General features: G+C 44.0%; 1 protein-coding gene across 3 annotated transcripts in view; it reads left to right on the top strand.

Moving 5' to 3' along the window:
- LOC137639952 (phospholipase DDHD2-like) overlaps positions 1-24,024 on the top strand; it is a 72,585-nt gene that overhangs the window by 15,414 nt on the left and 33,147 nt on the right. For 2 of the 3 annotated variants that reach the window (XM_068372262.1, XM_068372260.1), the window contains exons 3-4: positions 6,665-6,816; positions 23,003-23,138. In XM_068372262.1, the coding sequence (XP_068228363.1) occupies positions 6,665-6,816; positions 23,003-23,138 (288 nt within the window). The remainder of the gene's footprint in view (positions 1-6,664; positions 6,817-23,002; positions 23,139-24,024) is intronic. The other variant, XM_068372261.1, reaches the window with a different exon arrangement.

Raw genomic sequence — 24,024 nt, 5'->3', positions numbered from 1 at the left:
CAGACTCCGAGAGTCTTTTTGTAGGCAAGGTTTTGCAGTCACAGACGTTACCCTCGTCTCTTACCGCAACCATTCCCGTTGATCCTAAATGGGTTGTACGGCAAGACATGCAGAATAAGCTTGCCTCCCTTATGGAAGACTATTCTGCCGATAAGTCCGTTGAGCCTAGCCGTTTATCTCATCGAGATCTTGGCCTTCAGCCACCCAAACGTTCCTTTGTGTGTCCTGTTGACGTTGGCGTAGCCAAGTCACGTCAGTCAGGTTGTTTAGAACCACACTCGATGCGGTCTCGTGTGGATTTTCAGCCGCATTTGGACGTTTGGCCACTTGCTGATGCTCCTGTTGACGTTCAGGACGTTCGCCAACCATCGGAGTTGACTTGTTTTGACGCTGAGCGTCAACCTCCGCATTCTAGAGTTGTTTTGACTGCTCAGACTAGGCGGTCAAAGCAGTCTCGAGTGGACGCTGTGCGTCCTCACGCACCTGTTGTTGTTGACAGTTCACAGACTGTCAAGCAGTTACATGACGTTGCGTCCTGGTCCGCTACTAATGCACCAGTGCGTGTGGACTCTGCTTGTAAAGCATTGCCACCACGGTAGGTCTCTCCCTTGCTTGAGACTCGGCTATTGTCGGACAAGGTTCCTTCAGATGAGGAAGTTGCTGTTCCCCCTCCTACTGATATTCCCTTGAGGACTCTGTCAGACGGAGAGGAGCCTAAAGCTGCTTAGCCCTCTATGGACTTTAAATAAATCTTACTGATTTTTAAGGATCTTTGTCCGGATCTTTTTGTAACTGCTGCTCCTCGTTCGCCTAAACGTCAGAGTTTACACTAGGCCTAGCTACTTTGAAGCCTTTGTTTCATAAGCTAGTGCTCTCTCGCTCTTCTAAGAGAGCGTTACGTTTGCTAGGCGACTGGTTTATCACCAGGAGGAGTTTGGGGGAGACAGCCTTTGCTTTCCCTACTTTTAAGCTGGCTTATAGAGCGAGAGTCTGATATGACACGAGAGAAGTTCTCGGCTTGGGAGTTCCTGCCTCTGCCCAGATAGACTTCTCAAACCTCATAGACTCTCCCTGGCGCCTGGCCATGAGACGCTCCAAGATTTTATGGTCGACTTCAGAGCTATTTTCGAGCGTTTGAAGTTTTGCTGTACAATTATGTCATGCATAAACAAGGCTTTCAGGGATGGCTCCTATGATCTGACAGCCACGTTCTCTCTGGCAGCCATGTTCACTGCAGGAGTACGTAAGAGGCAAGTGCGCTCAATGTGTTCATTGTCAAGTCAAACTTCACGATGAAGTCTACCAGGCTGTCTTGACAGCATTTATGGAAGGCGACTGGATGGTCTCTCTCGACATTCAGGAGGCATACTTCCACATTCCTATACACCCGGATTCCCAACCGTTTCTGAGGTTTGTTTACAGGAATGTGGGGTACCAACGAGCCCTGTGCTTTGGCCTCAGTCCTGCTCCTCTCGGGTTTACGAGGCTCATGAGGAATGTGGCAAAATCCCTCCATCTATTGGGGATCCGAGCCTCCCTGTACTTGGACGACTGGCTTCTCAGAGCATCGTCCAGTCTTCGCTGTCTGCAGGATCTACATTGGACGTTGAGTCTGGCCAGGGAGTTGGGACTTTTGGTCAACCTAAAAGTCCCAACTGATCCCATCCCAGATTATTCTATATTTGGGGATGGAGATTCGCAGTCCAGTTTTTTTCGGGCTTTTCCGTCTGCCACCGAATAGAACAAGCCCTGCTCGAAGTCCAACTAATGCTGAAAAGAAAACGTTTGTTCAGTCAGGAGTTGGAACAGTTTCGTAGGGACTCTCTCATCCCTGGAGCAGTTTGTCTCACTAGGGAGACTACACCTTCTGCCTCTCCGGTTCCATCTAGCCTCTCACTGGAACTAGGACAAGACGTTAGAGACGGTATCATTCCCAGTCTCCGAACCAGTAAAGGCATGCCTGATATGGTGGGATTGCAATATCAGTCTGAGAGAGGGACTATCCCTAGCAGTCAAGAACCCAAACCACGTGTTGTTCTCAGACGCGTCGGATTTGGGTTGGGGTGCGACCCTGGACGGTCGGGAATGCTCGGGTCTGTGGACCTCAAGTCAGAAGAGCATGCACATCAACGGCAAGGAGCTATTAGCAGTCCACTTGGCCTTGATGATATTCGAAAGCTTCTTTGAAACTAAGTGGTAGAGGTCAACTCAGACAACACCACAACTTTGGCGTACATCTCCAAGCAAGGAGGCACACACTCCTTCACGCTGCTCGAGATCGCAAGGGACCTTCTCTTATGGTCAAGAAATCGAGGCATCTCCCTGTTGACGAGATTCATCCAGGGGAACTTGAACGTCTTGGCAGACTGTCTCAGTCGGAGGGGTCAGGTGATACCCACGGAATGGACCCTCCACAATGACGTGGGCAAGAGTCTTTGGGCTACTTGGGGTCAACCCACCATAGACCTCTTTGCCTCCTCGTTGACCAAAAGGTTACCAATCTATTGCTCTCCAGTCCTAGATACAGAAGCAATCCACATAAATGCGTTTCTACTGGATTGGTCTCTTCTGGACTTATATGCATTCCCACCATTCAAGATAGTCAACAAGGTACTGCAGAAGTTCGCCTCTCACGAAGGGACAAGGTTGACGTTGGTTGCTACCCTCTGGCCCGCGAGAGAGTGGTTCACCGAGGTACTTCAATGGCTGGTAGACTTTCCAAGAAGTCTTCCTCTAAGGGTAGATCTGTTACGTCAGCCCCACGTAAAGAATGTCCATGAAAGCCTCCCCCGCTCTTCGTCTGACTTCCTTCAGTCTATCGAAAGACTCTCAAGATCTCGAGGCTTTTCGAAGGAGGCAGCCAGTGCGATTGCAAGAGCGAGGAGAGCTTCTACCATTAGAGTATACCAGTCAAAGTGGGAAGTCTTTTGAGACTGGTGCAAGTCAGCATCTGTGTCCTCGTCCAGTACCTCTGTAGCCCAAATCGCAGATTTTCTTTTACATCTGAGAAAGGTTCGCTCCCTTTCAGCTCCCACGATTAAGGGCTACAGGAGCATGTTGGCTTCGGTCTTTCGACATAGAGGCTTAGATCTTTCCAACAATAAAGATCTCCAAGATCTCCTTAAGTCTTTCGAGACCTCTAAGGAACGTCGTTTGGCAACTCCTGGATGGAACTTAGACGTGGTCATAAGGTTCCTCATGTCAGACAGGTTTGAGCCATTACATTCAGCCTCCCTGAAGGATCTCACCCTCAAGACACTTTTCCTAGTGTGCTTGGCTTCGGCTAAAAGGGTCAGTGAACTTCACGCCTTCAGTAAGAACATCGGTTTTTTCTACAGAAAAAGCCTCTTGTTCACTTCAACTTGGTTTCCTGGCCAAAAAATGAACTGCCTTCTCGTCCTTGGCCTAAATCTTTTGATATTCCTTGCTTATCAGAGATCGTAGGCAACGAACTGGAAAGAGTATTATGTCCTGTTAGAGCTCTTAAGTTCTATTAAACTATGGTACTTAACATTGGTAAGGGTGAAGTAGCAACGTCAGTCATGTTGAAATAACGAGAAACTCTTCGAAAAAACACTGTGCCCAAAAAACTCAACTTGTATGCAAGTTCCAAATCAGAAGGATCACCTGGTGAGCGCGAGTGGTAGGTGTCGGTAGGGTAACCCAACTGTATTCTCTAGGGCCTGTCACGGCCCTCCCCCTTTGATGAAGGGATTATCTAAATGGAAGACAGCCTGTGAATAGTGTTTTACAAACGCCCTTGTTAGATATACGACACCAACAAGGTGCTCGTGCGAGGGTTGTAACCTCTGCATTCCATGCTTTTAATTTTCTCTGGTATATTTGGAAGATTTATATCAGAAAAAGTACAAAGAAGGACTTTTTCGCCGGGCGTCACAGGTCTCCCCAGAAATAGATTTTTCCTTCGTCAAAATCTCTTTTAGCTCGTACTAAGTCATTACGAGATAAATCTGAGGCATTATGGTGCTCAGTTGAGAAACCATCATTGCCTATGTCAAAGAATGCTTTGTCATATTTATCAGATTTTTTAATACGAGAAGCTCATTCTCACTTGAATGAGAAAGACCGATGGTTGCTTAAGGTTAAGACGCACGAAGTTAGAACTATAACAACCTCCGTGGCCTTCAAGCAAAATAAATCTCTGCAAAGTATTATGGACGCGACTTTTTGGAGAAGCAAGTCAGTGTTCGCGTCATTTTACTTAAAAGATGTCCAGACTCTTTACGAGGACTGCTACACACTGGGTCCATTCGTTGCAGCGAGTGCAGTAGTGGGTAAGGGTTCTACCACTACATTACCCTAATTCCAATATCCTTTTTAATCTGTCTCTTGAAATGTTTTTTGGGATGTACGGAAGGCTAAGAAGCCTTTCGCATCCTTGTTGATTTGGCGGGTGGTCAAAGTCATTTCTTGAGAGCGCCCAGATTAGGGGTTTGATGAGGTCCTGTTAGTATGGGTTGCAACCCTTTATACTTCAGCTCCTGGGAGTTTTTCAGCATCCTAAGAGGATCGCTGGGCTTCGTGAGGAAGACAGACTTACAAGGCAGAGTAATTGTCTAAGTCAACCTCCTTACCAGGTACCTATATATTTTGGTTTTGTTATATTGATAACTGTCAAAAACTCTTAGCTTATACGCTGTAAACTTAATTAACTCTGGTCTCTACCCACCGCCTTGGGTGTGAATCAGCTATTATATATTCACCGGCTAAGTTAAATATTTAAAAATGATATTTTAATTATAAAATAAATTTTTGAATATACTTACCCGGTGAATATATAAATTAAAGGCCCTCCCTTCCTCCCCAATAGAGACACAGCGGGACGAGAAGAATTGAAGGGTTTGTTTACATGCAAGAGTGGTATCTGGCCGATAGTTGGCGCTGGTGGTTACACCCGCAACCTTCATAGCGATCGCTCGCGAGTTTTTGAGTGTGTTTTCTGTCGAGCCGCTGAGTAGCAGCTATTATATATTCACCGGGTAAGTATATTCAAAAATTTATTTTATAATTAAAATATAATTTTTCTTAACTATACAAACCTGAATCCTTTAAATCTATCTTCCCTCCTCAACCACAAATCTCAGTCCTGGGCCTTAAGATCAAAAGAGAAGGTTTTAGACTGGTGAGGGGTCCGGGGCTTCTTGCCTACAACCTCTATTAGTTGTTCAACTACTCGTTGAACAATGCTAATGACCGTCTCCAGTTCATAATGAAACAATTTACCTTTTAAATGTCTCAGGTTTGTATAGCTAGGAAGCATACAAATTACTTTTAAAATTTGTGAGCTTTTAACCCTCTTACCCCCAAAGGACGTACTGGTATGTTTCATAAAAGCCATCCCTTTACCCCCATGGACGTACCGGTACGTCATTGCAAAAAAATGCGATAAAATTTTTTTTTTCATATTTTTTATTTTTTTTAGAAAATTCAGGCATTTTCCAAGAGAATGAGACCAACCTGACCTCTCTATGAAAAAAATTAAGGCCGTTAGAGCAATTTAAAAAAAAAAATATACTGCAAAATGTGCTGGGAAAAAATAATCCCCTGGGGGTTAAGGGTTGGAAATTTCCAAATAGCCTGGGGGTAAAAGGGTCAAGTATACAAAGCTGAGTCCTTTAAGCTACACTTACCACCTCTGCCGCTCAACAAGTCTTAGGTTTAATGTCAAAGTGGGAGTTCAGTGGTATCTCAGACTTAACCGCTACCTTGTTAAAGTTTTAACAACTGTATCCAGCTTCACTGAAAGTATACTCTTGTTACAGGACTCAGGTATACTGTATGTATATTTAGGAAACTTACAAATTACCTTAAAAAATTTTGATATTTCTTATATCATTATAGGCTATTAGACCATCAGAATAGGATTGTATTATTGTGTGTTATTATTAATTACTTCATCATTATTGACTAGCTTGTTCTCTTGCTCTTGTAAGAACTTACTTTTAGTACAAGCTAGAATTCTGTTCAACTATATTGTCTGCTGAAAATTGTAGAGGAAACTCATATGGTCATTGATGGTATCCTTTCAAGATGCTAAGGGTTATGGGAGTATGCTTTAATGAAAAAAGAATTATAGCAAATTAGAAAATAAACCAACTACAAAAAATACAATAAATAACAAAATACATCTCTATATTTTGTGATTCTTTATATGTGAGTGCAAACTTCACTGTGTGCATAATGCATTCTTTGGTTATAGATTACAGATGAATTGTAAGATATTAAGGAAACATACTGAATTTAGGTTTATGGTAAGGTATCTGTGAATGCTAAGTAAGGATTACAGTTTAAAGCCAGTGGGGCACTCACCTTCTAGATTTGCAAATAACAGGTAAATTACCTTGAAGTGTTGGATATCTACTCTTGTTTGAATTTTATTTTTTTATTTTTTTTATTTTCCAACTAGGGTTACAAGTTGGCGTATAATGATAATGGTATCGAATTAAAAACAATAATACAGTACAGTAGTAATATAGGAGTACCTGTAATAATAAAAATACAGTAATAATTATTATTATGATTAGTAGTAGTAATAGTAATAGTATTACAGTATTTGGAATCACACAAATCACAATTAGGCCATGTAAATATATTGTTATATTGTGAAGATTAGATTAGGTTTTTAAACATATTAATTTTTTAGGTGCTAACGTCCTTGCAGCTAAACCCCCAGAAATCCCTGTGGAGGCTTCCGTGACCAAAGGGGGTCTCCCATCACCTGTATCCTCAGTAGGTGGAGAATCATATTACACTCCATCTAGAGAAAATGTCATTCCACTCTCTTTTGAAAATATGGTAAGTTGCTAATGAAATTATGAACCTCATTCAAATGAAAGATAATATACTATACAGTATTCAGTGTATTTGTAAAAATCTAAGGACAGTAATACTGTATATTGTTTCATGTCATTTTGGACTTTCTTTTGTCATTTACCTGCTGAAAAAAAATATTAGAATAAAAAAGCATTTATAGTAGAGTGAATGCCCCTAAAACTGCAATTGTTTTCCTTTATCTATCATTAGAGAAGGATGTATTTCAAATAGAAATATACTGTACTTGATAATGATAATACAGTAATGATAGATATAAAAAATCCAGTCAATTTCCTCTAAGCTTTAATGCGAGTTAAACTTATCAATTCTTTCATGCCAGTTAAACTTCTTCCAAAAAGCAACAGCATTAGAAATATACTTGATAATGATAATGCAGTATTGATGAATATAAAAAATCTAGTTAATTTTCTCTGAAGCTTTAATGCCAGTTAAACTGTTATCAATTCTTTCATCTTTGCTCATTCATCCTGAAGGTATAGGACGAATGGTTTGTCGTGTGTTACACGTTGCCTTCTGCCCTTTGCTTTTCATCCATTTTTTATGGTCTCTTAACCCTTTTACCCCCAAAGGACGTACTGGTACGTTTCACAAAAGCCATCCCTTTACCCCCATGGACGTACTGGTACGTCCTTGCAAAAAAATGCTATAAAATTTTTATTTTTTCATATTTTTGATAATTTTTTGAGAAAATTCAGGCATTTTCCAAGAGAATGAGACCAACCTGACCTCTCTATGACAAAAATTGAGTCTGTTAGAGCAATTTAAAAAAAATATACTGCAAAATGTGCTGGGAAAAAAATAACCCCCTGGGGGTTAAGGGTTGGAAATTTCCAAATAGCCTGGGGGTAAAAGGGTTAAACAACTGTTAAATAAAACAACTTTCAAGTTTACCTTGATCAGTCTAATTGTACATTACACCTACTTCTCATTCTAAAAGCAAATCAATCTTGCAAACTTTACAAAAAACTATGAATATGACTTGGGGGATGCTTTAAACTAATATACAGTGATACCTCTGGATACGAAAGTTTCTGCTTAAGAAAAATTCAGGGTACGAAAAGCGATACAAAGATTTTTATGCCCCAGTATACAAAAAAATTTTCAGGATACGAAAAGCTTACGAGATCCCAACTCATCGCCGAGAGTACAGTACCTTTTTTTTTTCAGGGTATCAACCCTTAATTTAGGTGTACAGGTAACAATACACCTTCACTGATCCAAATGCTTTACATACAGAACTGTAACTTTTATACAGTAGTAAAGAAAACGGACCGTTTTCTTAGGGCTTGGAGGGGATAACTAGGCTATAACTACATTATTGAATAATCTCATGGTGGTTTCTGGAATGGATTAGACTGTTTTTAATGGTTGGGTTAATTATTGAATGATAGAAATGGCTGCATTGCATGTTTATTACTACAGTTTAGCGTGTTTATGAAAGAAAAGGTGTTTTTTCGTAAGGCTTGGAACGGATTAGGCTATTTACACGTAAAACGCGACTCAGGATACGAAAAAATCAGCATACGAAACCGTATGCTGAGACATCACTGTATATAGATGATGAAGATAAGGTCATTGCTTAATCCCAGTTATGTTGTTCTTAGTAGATCTATCATATGATTAGTCTCTGTATGTTGGCGATTGGTTTCTTAATTTAAAAGCTCAGGGATAGTTTATAAAAAGGGAGAAATAATAATACTGTACTGTATTGTAATGTATAGGCCTATTTTATATATAATTGTCATAAGGAATCAAATTTGTCTCTCGTTTCCATGGTCTAGTGTTCCAGTTTGATGAAAACTTTACTCAAATCACTGGAATGACAGCAGGAGCTGAGTAAGACTTCATTTTCTTTTCTCTTAAGTAGTGTATTTGCATTTATATTAGTCTGTTATTATTGTGATTTTGCTCATTAAAAGAATGTTTTAAATATTTAACTTAGCCGGTGAATATATAATAGCTGCTACTCAGCGGCTCGACAGAAAACACACTCAAAAAACTCGCGAGCGATCGCTATGAAGGTTGCGGGTGTGCCCACCAGCGCCAACTATCGGCCAGATACCACTCTTGCATGTAAACAAACCCTTCAATTCTTCTCTGTCGACCTTGACGACAAGACGTATCATTACTCGCTGTAGAACCTGGAGTTTTCTCAACATATTTGGTGAAGTACTTCATTTTGGTTTGAGCTTTCGCAGTGCAGGTGTTTTATCTTCAACTTAAATCTTGAACTCGTTTTTGGATAGATTTAATTATTGATGACTTTGGATTGTTTTTTTGACTTTCTTTGACTTTTAAATGGCCGACCCTTCCCTTAGTACGGAAGTGTGTTTTAGGCTTTTAGCAATTATCTTATCACGTTATAAATTAATTATAGATTTTCAATATTAAACTTACCCGATAATCATGTAGCTGTCAACTCCGTTGCCCGACAGAATTCTATGGAGGGATACGCCAGCTATCACAATACTAGAAGGGGGTGTACTTACCAGCGCCACCTGTGGCCAGGTACTCAAGTACTTCTTGTAGACACCTCCTCAATTATTCCTCTGTCGTGCTTCCGGCAAGACGTTCTGGGATACGCTTATGATCTTCGAGTTTTTTCACGGCTAATTGGTGAAGTATTCTCTCAGATTTCGGCTGTCGCTTTACTGGAAACCTTCTTATATTAGCTAGATAGCTTTTATATAGTCCTGATTAACGGTTAACGATCTTTTGCTTGATTTTGGAACCCCCTTTGGCTAACTCTTTGGATTCAAGATGTCTGACATTTCGCAAGCCCCCTCCCATAGACGATGTAGGTCTTGCAATAGGCGTATTCCGAAGGCCTCGGTAGATCCTCACACCGCTTGTTCTGACTGTAGGGACAGGCCCTGTCAGTTAGAAAATCGATGTGAGGAATGCGCCGGACTTTCGGAACTGGAATTTGTCCGTCTTTTGAAATATTCATCTAAGTTAGAGAGAGGTAGAGTTAGGAGGAGTTCTTCTCACTCTTCACTTTTTTCCTCACCTCATGATCCCCTACCTTTTCCTACCCCTGTAGTGGCTACCCCCGAACCTACTGTTTGCCCTCCGCCTGATATGTCTGTTGTTTTGCGTGCTATTCAGGCCTTAGGCGATAAAGTAGAGTCAGTGGTAAGTGATCATAAGTCTCTGATGGCCGAAGTCAAGGAACTTAAGGTCAAGAGTGCAGTGGGTGGAATTAGTGCTAGTGCTGTGACGAGTGCTAGTGTCAGTGCAGTGCCAAGTGCTAGTATCAGTGCCAGTGTGGTGCGTGAGGATACTTCTGTGCGAGCCAGTCGTCCTCCCAGTCCGGGACCTCTTGCAAGCTCCCAAGCCCAGGGGAGAAGCAATGTCGAAGGGCATAGGGTTCGGCAGGCCTTGTTAGGCACACAGAAGTATCCTCGGTGGTTGCGGGCGTGTCTTCCAAAGACCGTCACTCCCACCTGCAGACGATTGAGCCCGTCTTTTTCTCGTCCGCTGATCAACTGTCAGGGAAGAAACGTTGGTCTCAGGTCTCGAGACCACTTAAACGCAGAGTCCAGTCCGCGAGTGCTCAGCCAGGTTGCAGTCATTGGCTCAGCTCTGACTCGCCGCAGTCATCTGTCGACTGCACTCCGCCCAAGAGGAGTAAGGTTCTGCCACAACAGAGCTCGACTGTTAAGGCTTTACCTCAGCCTACTGTAGTTTCTGCCGACCCCAAGTGGACTCTTCTACAGTCCATGCAAGCACAGCTTTCGGACTTGATGCGTGAGTGTCGGGCTGAGAGTGTTGCTCCTCCGCCTCCGCCTACACTCCCTCCGCCTGCGCTCGCTCCGCCTGCGCTCGCTCCGCCTGCGCTCGCTCCGCCTGATCGCAGTACCACCTGCCAGGCGTACGATGTTGAGCCTCGTTCTGAGTTTGCTGTTCCCAGTGGTGTTCAGCCTCCGCCTTCTTTAAGGCAACCTTTACAATGGGATCAGGAGGATTATACCTCTCTTCCTCCGCCTCCACTCGCTGCTCCACCAGTGGTGCAACACTCGGTTGAGGTTCAACAACCTCTCCCGTCCATGAGTCAGTCTCCTCAGCTCTCGCTGCAGCGAGCTCAACCCTCCACAAGGCAAGCACAACTACACCTTAGCCTTGCGCCTCAGGAGCCTCAGCTTGCGAGACATTTACCTTGTTCTGCGCAGCCTCTACCTCATCGCGCTCCGCTCACACCACAGGAACAGGAGCTTGCTACTCCGCTTCCACCAACAGCTCAGCAAGCGCAACCCTTGGGTTCAACCACTCATGCTAGGAGTCAGCCTCCTCCACCCATGCGCCTTCCTTCTGCTTCGTCTTTTATTCAGCCTTTGCAGTCTGAGCCTCAGGTTTTCCCTCAACAGTTACTTGAAGAGGAAACCACTAAGATTGTTCCTACTCGTTCTGACTCTGCTGTTCAGCATTCTTGTCCGATCTCTTCGCTACACTCTGGTGATGAGGCATCTGATGATGAGGCGGCACACCTTGATCCCTCGTCAGACGTGGATGAATCCAAGCCTTCTCCACAGTCTATTGACTTTCGTAAGGTCTTGGCTCTGCTTAGGGAGGTTTACCCAGACCACTTTGTCTCTGCTATTCCCCGCTCTCCACCATCTGAGTTTTCGCTGGGCATACAACAAGCTAAGTCCTCCTATACTAAGCTAGTCCTAGCAAGGTCCTCTAAGAGAGCGTTTAGGATCTTAGGGGAGTGGCTGCAGACTAAGCAACACCTTGGCAAATCTTCTTTCATGTTCCCTCCGACTAAGCTCACTTCGAAAGCGAGCGTTTGGTATGCCACAGGAGAAGCACCAGGCTTGGGAGTACCTGCCTCTGCCCAGGCTGACTTCTCAAGTCTGGTAGACTCGCCTCGGAGAACTGCAATGAGGCGCTCTAAGGTTTGCTGGACCTTCTCAGACCTGGATCACTTACTGAAGGGAGTATTTAGAGCATTTGAGATGTTCAACTTTCTAGACTGGTGCCTGGGGGCCCTCAGCAAGAAGACCTCTCCTGCGGACAAGGATTCTGCCATGCTATTAATGTCCTGCATGGATAAGGCCATTAGGGATGGATCTGGTGAGCTTGCGTCGATGTTTGTATCAGGGGTTTTGAAGAAAAGGGAACAGCTGTGTACCTTCCTTTCCTCCAGCATTACACCTTGTCAAAGGTCACAACTCCTTTTTGCACCGCTCTCGAAGTTCCTCTTCCCCGAAGAGCTGGTTAAGGAATTGTCTGCTGCCCTGATACAAAAGGACACACACGATCTTGTAGCCTCATCGGCTCGTAAGTCTAAGGTTGCTACCTCAGTCCCCAAGACTTATCGCTCCCCAGTGGCTGATACCCCTGCTACGAGGTTGGTTCATACCGCCCTTTCGTGGTAGAGCCCCCAGCCGAGGAAGCTCCCGCCCAGACTCTTACAGGAGCAAGTCTAGGAAAGGCTCCAAGACATCTAAAGGAAAAAACTGACTCTCCGCATCTCCAGACAGCAGTAGGAGCCAGACTCAAGATCTTCTGGCGAGCCTGGGAGAAGAGAGGTGCAGACGCCCAGTCTGTCAGTTGGCTGAGGGACGGTTACAGGATTCCATTCTGCCTCAAACCACCTCTGACCACATCTCCCATCAACCTCTCTCCCAACTACAAAGAAGAGGACAAGAGGCTAGCATTACACCAGGAGGTGTCGCTACTTGTGCAGAAGAAGGCAGTGGTTATAGTCCGGGACCATCAATCCCCGGGCTTCTACAACCGTCTCTTTCTTGTGGCCAAGAAGACAGGAGGTTGGAGACCGGTGCTGGACGTCAGCGCGCTCAACGCGTATGTCACCAAGCAGACGTTCACGATGGAGACGACGAAGTCGGTCCTAGCAGCGGTCAGACAGGAGGACTGGATGGTCTCGTTGGACTTGAAAGATGCCTACTTTCACGTTCCTATTCATCCAGACTCCCAACCTTTCCTGAGATTCGTTTTTGGAAAGGTTGTCTACCAATTCCAAGCCCTGTGTTTTGGCCTAAGCACAGCTCCTATGGTGTTCACTCATCTGATGAGGAATATAGCAAAATTCCTACACTTGTCGGACATCAGAGCCTCCCTCTACTTAGACGACTGGCTGTTGAGAGCCTCCACGAGTCGTCGCTGTCTGGAGAATCTCAACTGGACTTTGGACTTAATCAGACAACTAGGTCTGTTAGTCAACATAGAAAAGTCTCAGCTCATTCCCTCCCAATCCATTGTGTACCTGGGAATGGAGATTCGGAGTCAGGATTTTCGGGCTTTTCCATCGGCCCCCAGGATAAGCCAAGCCCTAGAGTGCATCATGAGCATGCTGAAGAGGAGCAGTTGCTCGGTGAGACAGTGGATGAGTCTCACAGGGACCCTTTCATCACTGGCCCTGTTCGTCGAGCTAGGGAGACTCCACCTCCGCCCTCTTCAATTCCATCTTGCAGCTCATTGGGACAAGGGTTCGACTCTCGAAGCGGTCTCTATCCCAATCACCCAAGAGATGAAGACCACTCTCCTGTGGTGGAAGAACAATCTCCTTCTCAGGGAGGGCCTATCGTTGGCTATTCAGACCCCCAATCTTCATCTCTTCTCAGATGCATCGGACTCGGGCTGGGGTGCGACCTTGAACGGACGGGAATGCTCGGGAACGTGGAACGAGGAACAGGGATTGCTCCACATCAACTGCAAGGAGCTACTAGCAGTTCATTTAGCCCTGCTGAACTTCAAGTCCCTCCTGCTAGGCAAAGTGGTGGAGGTGAACTCAGACAACACCACAGCCTTGGCTTACATCTCCAAGCAAGGAGGGACCCATTCGAGGAGCCTATTCGAGATCGCAAGGGACCTCCTCATTTGGTCAAGAGGTCTAAACCTCACTCTGGTCACGAGGTTCATTCAGGGCAATATGAACGTCTCAGCAGATCGCCTAAGCAGAAGGAATCAGGTCATTCCCACGGAATGGACCCTCCACAAGAGTGTGTGCAACAGACTTTGGACCTTGTGGGGTCAACCTACCATAGATCTGTTTGCCACCTCCATAACCAAGAGACTTCCGCTGTACTGTTCCCCTGTTCCAGACCCTGCAGCAGTTCATGTGGATGCTTTTCTACTGAACTGGTCCCATCTCGACCTTTATGCATTCCCACCGTTCAAGATAATAAACAAAGTTCTGCAGAAATTCATCTCGCACGAAGGGACACGGCTGACGCTGGTTGCTCCCCTTTGGCCTGCAAGAGAATGGTTCACAGAGGTACTTCAATGGCTAGTCGACATCCCCAGGACTCTACCTCTAAGAGTGGACCTTCTACGTCAACCTCACGTAGACAGGTTGCACCCAAACCTCCACGCTCTTCGGCTGACTGCCTTCAGACTGTCGAAAGATTCGCTAGAGCTAGAGGCTTTTCGAAGGAGGCAGCCAGTGCGATTGCCAGAGCAAGAAGGGTTTCCACTCGTAGAGTCTACCAATCTAAGTGGGAAGTCTTCCGAAGCTGGTGTAGAGCCAATTCAATATCCTCTACCAATACCTCTGTGACCCAAATAGCTGACTTCCTTCTACATCTTAGGAATGAGAGATCCCTTTCAGCCCCTACGATTAAAGGGTATAGGAGTATGTTGGCTTCAGTTCTCCGCCACAGAGGTTTGGACCTTTCTTCCAACAAGGACCTTCAAGACATTCTTAAGTCTTTTGAGACGTCTAAAGAGCGTCGTCTATCCACTCCAGGCTGGAACCTAGACGTAGTCTTAAGGTTCCTTATGTCATCTAGGTTCGAACCTCTCCAGTCAGCTTCCTTCAAGGACCTTACCCTCAAGACTCTTTTTCTCGTCTGCCTTGCAACAGCTAAGAGAGTCAGTGAGGTTCATGCCTTCAGCAAGAACATTGGTTTCACGACCGACTCTGCAACATGTTCTTTTCAGCTCGGATTCCTAGCAAAGAACGAGCTTCCTTCACGTCCTTGGCCTAGATCGTTTGAAATACCTAGCCTCTCCAACATGGTAGGTAACGAACTAGAGAGAGTTCTTTGCCCTGTCAGAGCTCTCAAATATTATCTTAAGAGGTCTAAACCTATTCGAGGACAGTCAGAAGCCTTATGGTGTGCCATCAAGAAACCTTCGAGGCCCATGTCCAAGAACGGGGTTTCGTATTATATAAGGCTTCTGATTAGAGAAGCCCATTCTCACTTAAAGGAGGAAGACCTTGCATTGCTGAAGGTAAGGACCCACGAAGTAAGAGCCGTAGCTACTTCGATGGCCTTTAATAAAAACCGTTCTCTGCAGAGCATAATGGATGCAACCTATTGGAGGAGCAAGTCAGTGTTTGCATCATTTTATCTTAAAGATGTCCAGTCTCTTTACGAGAACTGCTACACCCTGGGACCATTCGTAGCAGCGAGTGCAGTAGTAGGTGAGGGCTCAGCCACTACATTCCCTTAATCCCATAACCTTTTTTAACCTTTCTCTTGAATGCTTTTATTGTTGTTTTTATGGTTGTTACGGTAGGCTAAGAAGCCTTCCGCATCCTTTTGATTTGGCGGGTGGTCTATTCATTCTTGAGAAGCGCCTGGGTTAGAGGTTTTGTAGAGGTCCTTTAGTAGGGGTTGCAACCCTATATACTTTAGCACCTTTGGGTTGATTCAGCCTCCAAGAGGAACGCTGCGCTCAGTAAGGAAGACGAACTTAAAAAAGAGGCAGAGTAACGGTTCAATTCGACTTCCTTACCAGGTACTTATTATTTCATTGTTATTTGAGATAACTGTTATATGAAATATGGGATACTTAGCTATCCTTTAATCTTGTACACTGGTTTTCACCCACCCCCCTGGGTGTGAATCAGCTACATGATTATCGGGTAAGTTTAATATTGAAAAATGTTATTTTTATTAGTAAAATAAATTTTTGAATATACTTACCCGATAATCATGATTTAATCGACCCTCCCTTCCTCCCCATAGAGAACCAGTGGACCGAGGAATAATTGAGGAGGTGTCTACAAGAAGTACTTGAGTACCTGGCCACAGGTGGCGCTGGTAAGTACACCCCCTTCTAGTATTGTGATAGCTGGCGTATCCCTCCATAGAATTCTGTCGGGCAACGGAGTTGACAGCTACATGATTATCGGGTAAGTATATTCAAAAATTTATTTTACTAATAAAAATAACATTTTTCCTCTATATATTTTATATCTCAACCGCCTTTATTAGGCCTCTTCGATTAGCTTTCCATTTATAATAAACATCAAGATAAATTTTAATGATTTGTTTATATGCGACCTTTCCTGAGAGTAGGCGGTCCTAACTTGGAAACCGAAGTTAAACAACGTTGAGCCCTTTCAATCGTAAATAACTTTTACAGAGCTAATGATTTAAAACTTTTTAAATGAATAATTTTTAGTAGATATTTTATGAATGATTTTCTTTGAATAGTCTTCGTACTGTTTCAAAGATGAACTAACGTTTAGTTTATTTATGCTACGCAGTTTGCGCTCTATCGTTACGATAGAGAGAGAGAGTATCACGGTTTCACTTTGCAGAAAGAGTAAATCGATTCTGACGTTTTGTTCATTCTTCTTTCAAAGCTTAAATGTTTTAAATTCTATTTTAAAGGAACTTTTTAATTGAAAAACCTTTCAGTTTTTTCCTTTGGTCAAATAACCTGTTTATTGACGAAACGTAAGTGGGCTCTTCTCTTCGGTGCGAAATCAAGAGAGAGAGAGAGAGAGAGATAGAGACGGAGAGAGAGAGAGGAGAGAGAACGTTCTGATCTTTATTCTCGTCCCAAGCGAGTAACGTTGTTCTCGAGTTACTCTCGTCCCTAGTCTCTGTACGGGGAGAAAGGATAAAACGATTTTAGTTTTTATTCTCGTCCCAAGGCACTGTACGGTGAGAGATTGAAAACGTAGTTTTAAAATATGTTTACTGTTTTTTGCTTGTATTTATGTGCTTACATTATACGACTGATTTCGCAATTATAACCTTTTGATGAGGGTAGAATTGCGTGCTTCAGGTAGAAATCAGTTTTATTCATACCTAATGTGAATTGTTAAAAAATTCGATTTCAGTGAAATAAGTGCAAAACAGAAAATCGTAGTGATAAAGTGATATTGCGCAAAGTGTTATCAGTGTTGCGACCGAGGGTTCGTCTGTTCGTGCCTGTCGTTCGCCTAGTCCGAGACCTCTTGCAAGCTGCCAAGCCCAGGGGAGAAGTAATGTCGTACTACTTATGGGTTCGAGAGGCCTTGATCAGCGAACAGACGTTCCCTCTATGGTATCAGGCGTATCTCACCAAGATCACCCCTACCATAAGGCGAGAGAGACGATTTTCTCCTCGTCATCCGAAGGCTTTTCGCATAAGAAACCGTGGAACAAGGTTTCGAGGCCCTTTAAGCGAAAGTCAGTCCTTTCAGGACAGGTCCAGCGTCTTGGTTTTAACTATTAGGACAGCTCTGACCCTATGCAGTCATCGGAAGACTGCTCGCCGCCTAAACAAAAGCGTAACACAGGCTCCGAGAGTCTTTTTGTAGGCAAGGTTTTGCAGTCACAGACGTTACCCTCGTCTCTTACCGCAACCATTCCCGTTGATCCTAAATGGGTTGTACGGCAAGACATGCAGAATAAGCTTGCCTCTCTTATGGAGGACTATTCTGCTGAGCAGGTTCACGTTGATCCTAGCCGTTTATCTCATCGAGATCCTGGCCTTCAGCCGCCCAAACAAACCTTTGTGCGTCCTGTTGACGTTGGCGTAGCTAAGTCACGTCAGTCACGATATGTAGAGCCTCACTCGATGCGGTCACGTGGATTTTCAGCCGCATTTGGACGTTAGGCCGCTTCCTAATGCTCCTGTTGACGTTCAGGACGTTCGCCAACCAGCGGAGTTGACTTGTTTTGACGCTGAGCGTCAACTACCGCAGTCTAGAGTTGTTTTGACTGCTCAGACTAGGCAGTCAAAACAGTCTCGAGTGGACGCCGAGCGTCCTCCCGCACCTGTTGTTGTTGACAGTTCACAGACTGTTAAGCAGTTACATGACGTTGCGTCCTGGTCCGCTACTAATGCACCAGTGCGTGTGGACTCTGCTTGTAAAGCATTGCCACCACGGTAGGTCTCTCCCTTGCTTGAGACTCGGCTATTGTCGGACAAGGTTCCTTCAGATGAGGAAGTTGCTGTTCCCCCTCCTACTGATATTCCCTTGAGGACTCTGTCAGACGGAGAGGAGCCTAAAGCTGCTTAGCCCTCTATGGACTTTAAATAAATCATGCTGATTTTTAAGGATCTTTGTCCGGATCTTTTTGTAAATGCTGCTCCTCGTTCTCCTAAACGTCAGAGTTTACACTAGGCCTAGCTACTTCGAAGCCGTTGTTTTATAAGCTAGTGCTCTCTCGCTCTTCTAAGAGAGCTTTACGTTTGCTAGGCGACTGGTTTATCACCAGGAGGAGTTTGGGGGAGACAGCCTTTGCTTTCCCTACTTTTAAGCTGGCTTATAGAGCGAGAGTCTGATATGACGCGAGAGAAGTTCTCGGCTTGGGAGTTCCTGCCTCTGCCCAGATAGACTTCTCAAACCTCATAGACTCTCCCTGGCGCCTGGCCATGAGACGCTCCAAGATTTTATGGTCGACTTCAGAGCTATTTTCGAGCGTTTGAAGTTTTGCTGTACAATTATGTCATGCATAAACAAGGCTTTCAGGGATGGCTCCAATGATCTGACAGTCACGTTCTCTGCAGGAACAAGTCCCTCAGGGATGGCTCCAATGATCTGGCAGCCATGTTCACTGCAGGAGTACGTAAGAGGCAAGTGCGCTCAATGTGTTCATTGTCAAGACAAACTTCACGATGAAGTCTACCAGGCTGTCTTGACAGCATTTATGGAAGGCGACTGGATGGTCTCTCTCGACCTTCAGGAGGCATACTTCCACATTCCTATACACCCGGATTCCCAACCGTTTCTGAGGTTTGTTTACAGGAATGTGGGGTACCAGTTTCGAGCCCTGTGCTTTGGCCTCAGTCCTGCTCCTCTCGTGTTTACGAGGCTCATGAGGAATGTGGCAAAATCCCTCCATCTATCGGGGATCCGAGCCTCCCTGTACTTGGACGACTGGCTTCTCAGAGCATCGTCCAGTCTTCGCTGTCTGCAGGATCTACATTGGACGTTGAGTCTGGCCAGGGAGTTGGGACTTTTGGTCAACCTAAAAGTCCCAACTGATCCCATCCCAGATTATTCTATATTTGGGGATGGAGATTCGCAGTCCAGTTTTTTTTTCGGGCTTTTCCGTCTGCCACCGAATAGAACAAGCCCTGCTCGAAGTCCAACTAATGCTGAAAAGAAAACGTTTGTTCAGTCAGGAGTTGGAGCAGTCTCGTAGGGACTCTCTCATCCCTGGAGCAGTTTGTCTCACTAGGGAGACTACACCTTCTGCCTCTCCGGTTCCATCTAGCCTCTCACTGGAGCTAGGACAAGACGTTAGAGACGGTATCATTCCCAGTCTCCGAACCAGTAAAGGCATGCCTGAAATGGTGGGACAGCAATATCAGTCTGAGAGAGGGACTATCCCTAGCAGTCAAGAACCCAAACCACGTGTTGTTCTCAGACGCGTCGGATTTGGGTTGGGGTGCGACCCTGGACGGTCGGGAATGCTCGGGTCTGTGGACCTCAAGTCAGAAGAGCATGCACATCAACGGCAAGGAGCTATTAGCAGTCCACTTGGCCTTGATGATATTCGAAAGCTTCTTCGAAACTAAGTGGTAGAGGTCAACTCAGACAACACCACAACTTTGGCGTACATCTCCAAGCAAGGAGGCACACACTCCTTCACGCTGCTCGAGATCGCAAGGGACCTTCTCTTATGGTCAAGAAATCGAGGCATCTCCCTGTTGACGAGATTCATCCAGGGGGACTTGGACGTCTTGGCAGACTGTCTCAGTCGGAGGGGTCAGGTGATACCCACGGAATGGACCCTCCACAAGGACGTGGGCAAGAGTCTTTGGGCTACTTGGGGTCAACCCACCATAGACCTCTTTGCCTCCTCGTTGACCAAAAGGTTACCAATCTATTGCTCTCCAGTCCTAGATACAGAAGCAATCCACTTAGACGCGTTTCTACTGGATTGGTCTCTTCTGGACTTATATGCATTCCCACCATTCAAGATCGTCAACAAGGTACTGCAGAAGTTCGCCTCTCACGAAGGGACAAGGTTGACGTTGGTTGCTACCCTCTGGCCCGCGAGAGAGTGGTTCACCGAGGTACTTCAATGGCTGGTAGACTTTCCAAGAAGTCTTCCTCTAAGGGTAGATCTGTTACGTCAGCCCCACGTAAAGAATGTCCATCAAAGCCTCCCCGCTCTTCGTCTGACTTCCTTCAGACTATCGAAAGACTCTCAAGAGCTCGAGGCTTTTCGAAGGAGGCAGCCAGTGCGATTGCAAGAGCGAGGAGAGCTTCTACCATTAGAGTATACCAGTCGAAGTGGGAAGTCTTTTGAGACTGGTGCAAGTCAGCATCTGTGTCCTCGTCCAGTACCTCTGTAGCCCAAATCGCAGATTTTCTTTTACATCTGAGAAAGGTTCGCTCCCTTTCAGCTCCCACGATTAAGGGCTACAGGAGCATGTTGGCTTCGGTCTTTCGACATAGAGGCTTAGATCTTTCCAACAATAAAGATCTCCAAGATCTCCTTAAGTCTTTCGAGACCTCTAAGGAACGTCGTTTGGCAACTCCTGGATGGAACTTAGACGTGGTCATAAGGTTCCTCATGTCAGACAGGTTTGAGCCATTACATTCAGCCTCCCTGAAGGATCTCACCCTCAAGACACTTTTCCTAGTGTGCTTGGTTTCGGCTAAAAGGGTCAGTGAACCTCATGCCTTCAGTAAGAACATCGGTTTTTTTCTACAGAAAAAGCCACTTGTTCACTTCAACTTGGTTTCCTGGCCAAAAAATGAACTGCCTTCTCGTCCTTGGCCTAAATCTTTTGATATTCCTTGCTTATCAGAGATCGTAGGCAACGAACTGGAAAGAGTATTATGTCCTGTTAGAGCTCTTAAGTTCTATTTAGCTCGTACTAAGTCATTACGAGGTAAATCTGAGGCATTATGGTGCTCAGTTAAGAAACCATCATTGCCTATGTCAAAGAATGCTTTGTCATATTTTATCAGATTTTTTAATACGAGAAGCTCATTCTCACTTGAATGAGAAAGACCGATGTTTGCTTAAGGTTAAGACGCACGAAGTTAGAGCTATAGCAACCTCCGTGGCCTTCAAGCAAAATAAATCTCTGCAAAGTATTATGGACGCGACTTTTTGGAGAAGCAAGTCAGTGTTCGCGTCATTTTACTTAAAAGATGTCCAGACTCTTTACGAGGACTGCTACACACTGGGTCCATTCGTTGCAGCGAGTGCAGTAGTGGGTGAGGGTTCTACCACTACATTACCCTAATTCCAATATCCTTTTGAATCTGTCTCTTGAAATGTTTTTTAATATTGTTTTTTGGGCTGTACGGAAGGCTAAGAAGCCTTTCGCATCCTTGTTGATTTGGCGGGTGGTCAAAGTCATTTCTTGAGAGCGCCCAGATTAGGGGTTTGATGAGGTCCTGTTAGTATGGGTTGCAACCCTTTATACTTCAGCTCCTGGGAGTCTTTCAGCATCCTAAGATGATCGCTGGGCTTCGTGAGGAAGACAGACTTACAAGGCAGAGTAATCGTCTAAGTCAACTTCCTTACCAGGTACCTATATATTTTGGTTTTGTTATATTGATAACTGTCAAAAACTCTTAGCTTATACGCTGTAAACTTAATTAACTCTGGTCTCTACCCACCGCCTTGGGTGTGAATCAGCTATTATATATTCACCGGCTAAGTTAAATATTTAAAAATGATATTTTAATTATAAAATAAATTTTTGAATATACTTACCCGGTGAATATATAAATTAAAGGCCCTCCCTTCCTCCCCAATAGAGACGCAGCGGGACGAGAAGAATTGAAGGGTTTGTTTACATGCAAGAGTGGTATCTGGCCGATAGTTGGCGCTGGTGGGCACACCCGCAACCTTCATAGCGATCGCTCGCGAGTTTTTTGAGTGTGTTTTCTGTCGAGCCGCTGAGTAGCAGCTATTATATATTCACCGGGTAAGTATATTCAAAAATTTATTTTATAATTAAAATATCATGTTTCATTGAAATACATCTTTACATTTGAAATTTGAGTTTTTTTCAGGTATGAATGACCTGTAAAAACAGGTATTTATAAAACAATTAAGGATCAATGAAGAATTATGGATATTGATGTTTGTGGATGATTAGGTCATTTTAACAAAGAACTGCAAAGGTTTTTAGCATAGAAAAGATCCCTAGCAAGGTAAAGATTTAAGGTGAACTTTGGAAAGACCGAGCTAATGGTTAATGATTAGTAGTAGAGAAGGACAAAGTAAACATTCAAGTGAAATGTGGAACAGTTATGACAGAGAAGAGAGGTACTTAGAAAGCAGTGAGACAGAGAGTGAAAGAGGCATGGCAGATCTGGAGAGAAGTAACCGGAGTTATTTTTGACAAGAAAATGCCATTAAGGCTAGAAAACAAGATTTATAAGAAAGTTTTCAGTCCAGTACTACTGTATTATATGGGGCAGAAAGAGGAGGGATTATTGAAAAGAACCAAGATGAAGATTACTGGTATATCACTACTGGAAAGTAAGTAGTCAATATATAGAAAAATGAGTATTATATGTAATGTAAACAAGAAGGCTAGGGAAGCTTGTTTGAGATACTATGGCTATTTAATGAAAAGAGAAGATGTGGAAACAATCTAGAGAGCTAAGAACATACCGATAATAAGGAGGAGTCATGTGGAGATTGAACGGAAGAGATGGATGGTTGTGGTGAGGAGGGATTTGAGTGAGGTGAAACTTGGGGGCAGGAAGATGTAAGGAATGACTTGAACAGTTGGGATTAATAAGGTCGAAAGAAGAAGGTTTATATATATGAAGTCGGATTATTGTTTTAAGATTCTTTTTGTTATACTGTATTAAACCTTCTAATGTGGAAGTGCTCAACCAGATCTTTGTGATTCATTGGGAGTCCATTCCATTATACCATGTTTATTCTGAAGATTATAAGAATTAATAGTACTTAACGATGTAAGGTAGAATAATGTTTTTATGCAATTATCTGTCCTTTCACAGGCAACTAGCCCAGCTTTACAAGATGGTGTTTATCATCCTGTCATGCATCATTGGTTTTATTCAGTTGGACAGCCTCAAGTATGGAAACCATTCACCTTCAAAGACTCTCTCAACTTAGAAGAGGCATTTAGGGAAGGTTAGAAATTATATTTTACATTTTGATTCAGTCCTGGATTTATTAGCATGAATGATTATCATGTTTGTCATTATTCTAAATTTATTTTTATCTTTATGTTAGCTTGGTGCTTTCGATTAGTTTTTAAGAATATTAAGAACTTGAGTTCTTTAATGTATATTAGTACTTCTGTGTTTCACAACTTAAGTCTCTTTTGCAGGTAATTTATATCAAATTTACTATTGTGTTATTTAATGTATTTGTCCTTTGTAGACAATGATGTTTTACAAACTTCTCTATCTTTCAAATATATTTGTTCCTACACTAATACAAATCTTTGTCCTTTTCATAGGATAGATACTAGCGAAGCTGAAGTACTCGTCTTTTACACTTTTATAATAAGTTGTAAGCAGGTGGCTGATAGTTACCAGTCAGGAGCAGGGAAGCCCTGCCCCCTGCTTGCTCACTGAGCACTCACTTTGATTCCAACTGTCAGTGGGAGCAGTTGTCAGAGGTTCCTCCACTGGAGTATCTTGGTGGTTATTTGCTTTTTCATTCCAGTGTGTTTCCAGATGCTATGGGAATGTCTATGGTTATGCAAACTTGGTTTTTAAACATTTCCTTTCTTTAACTTTTGGACACTTGATCCCAGTAACGACACTCTGCTATGTCTTCAGACTTAATCCCACGGAAGAAGAATAAACGAGCATCTTATGACATTCTCCTTTGGTCTGAACTCAAGCAGCCGGTTAATATTCTACCCTTAAATCAGACTCCCTCAATTGTCGAACCCCTTACGAGTTCAGAAAATGGTATCGGGAGGAACAAGCTCTCTTCCTCGAAGGGAAACCTTATCCTTTAGTTTGATATGCCCCCTCATGAGCAATATGTCATCGAGCGTGCAGTG

This window comes from Palaemon carinicauda, chromosome 4, assembly GCF_036898095.1.
Source record: "Palaemon carinicauda isolate YSFRI2023 chromosome 4, ASM3689809v2, whole genome shotgun sequence".
NCBI classification, from domain to species: Eukaryota; Metazoa; Arthropoda; class Malacostraca; order Decapoda; family Palaemonidae; genus Palaemon; species Palaemon carinicauda.
The sequence above is the reverse complement of the archived record's forward strand: the minus strand, read 5'-3'. Positions and strand labels throughout refer to the sequence as shown.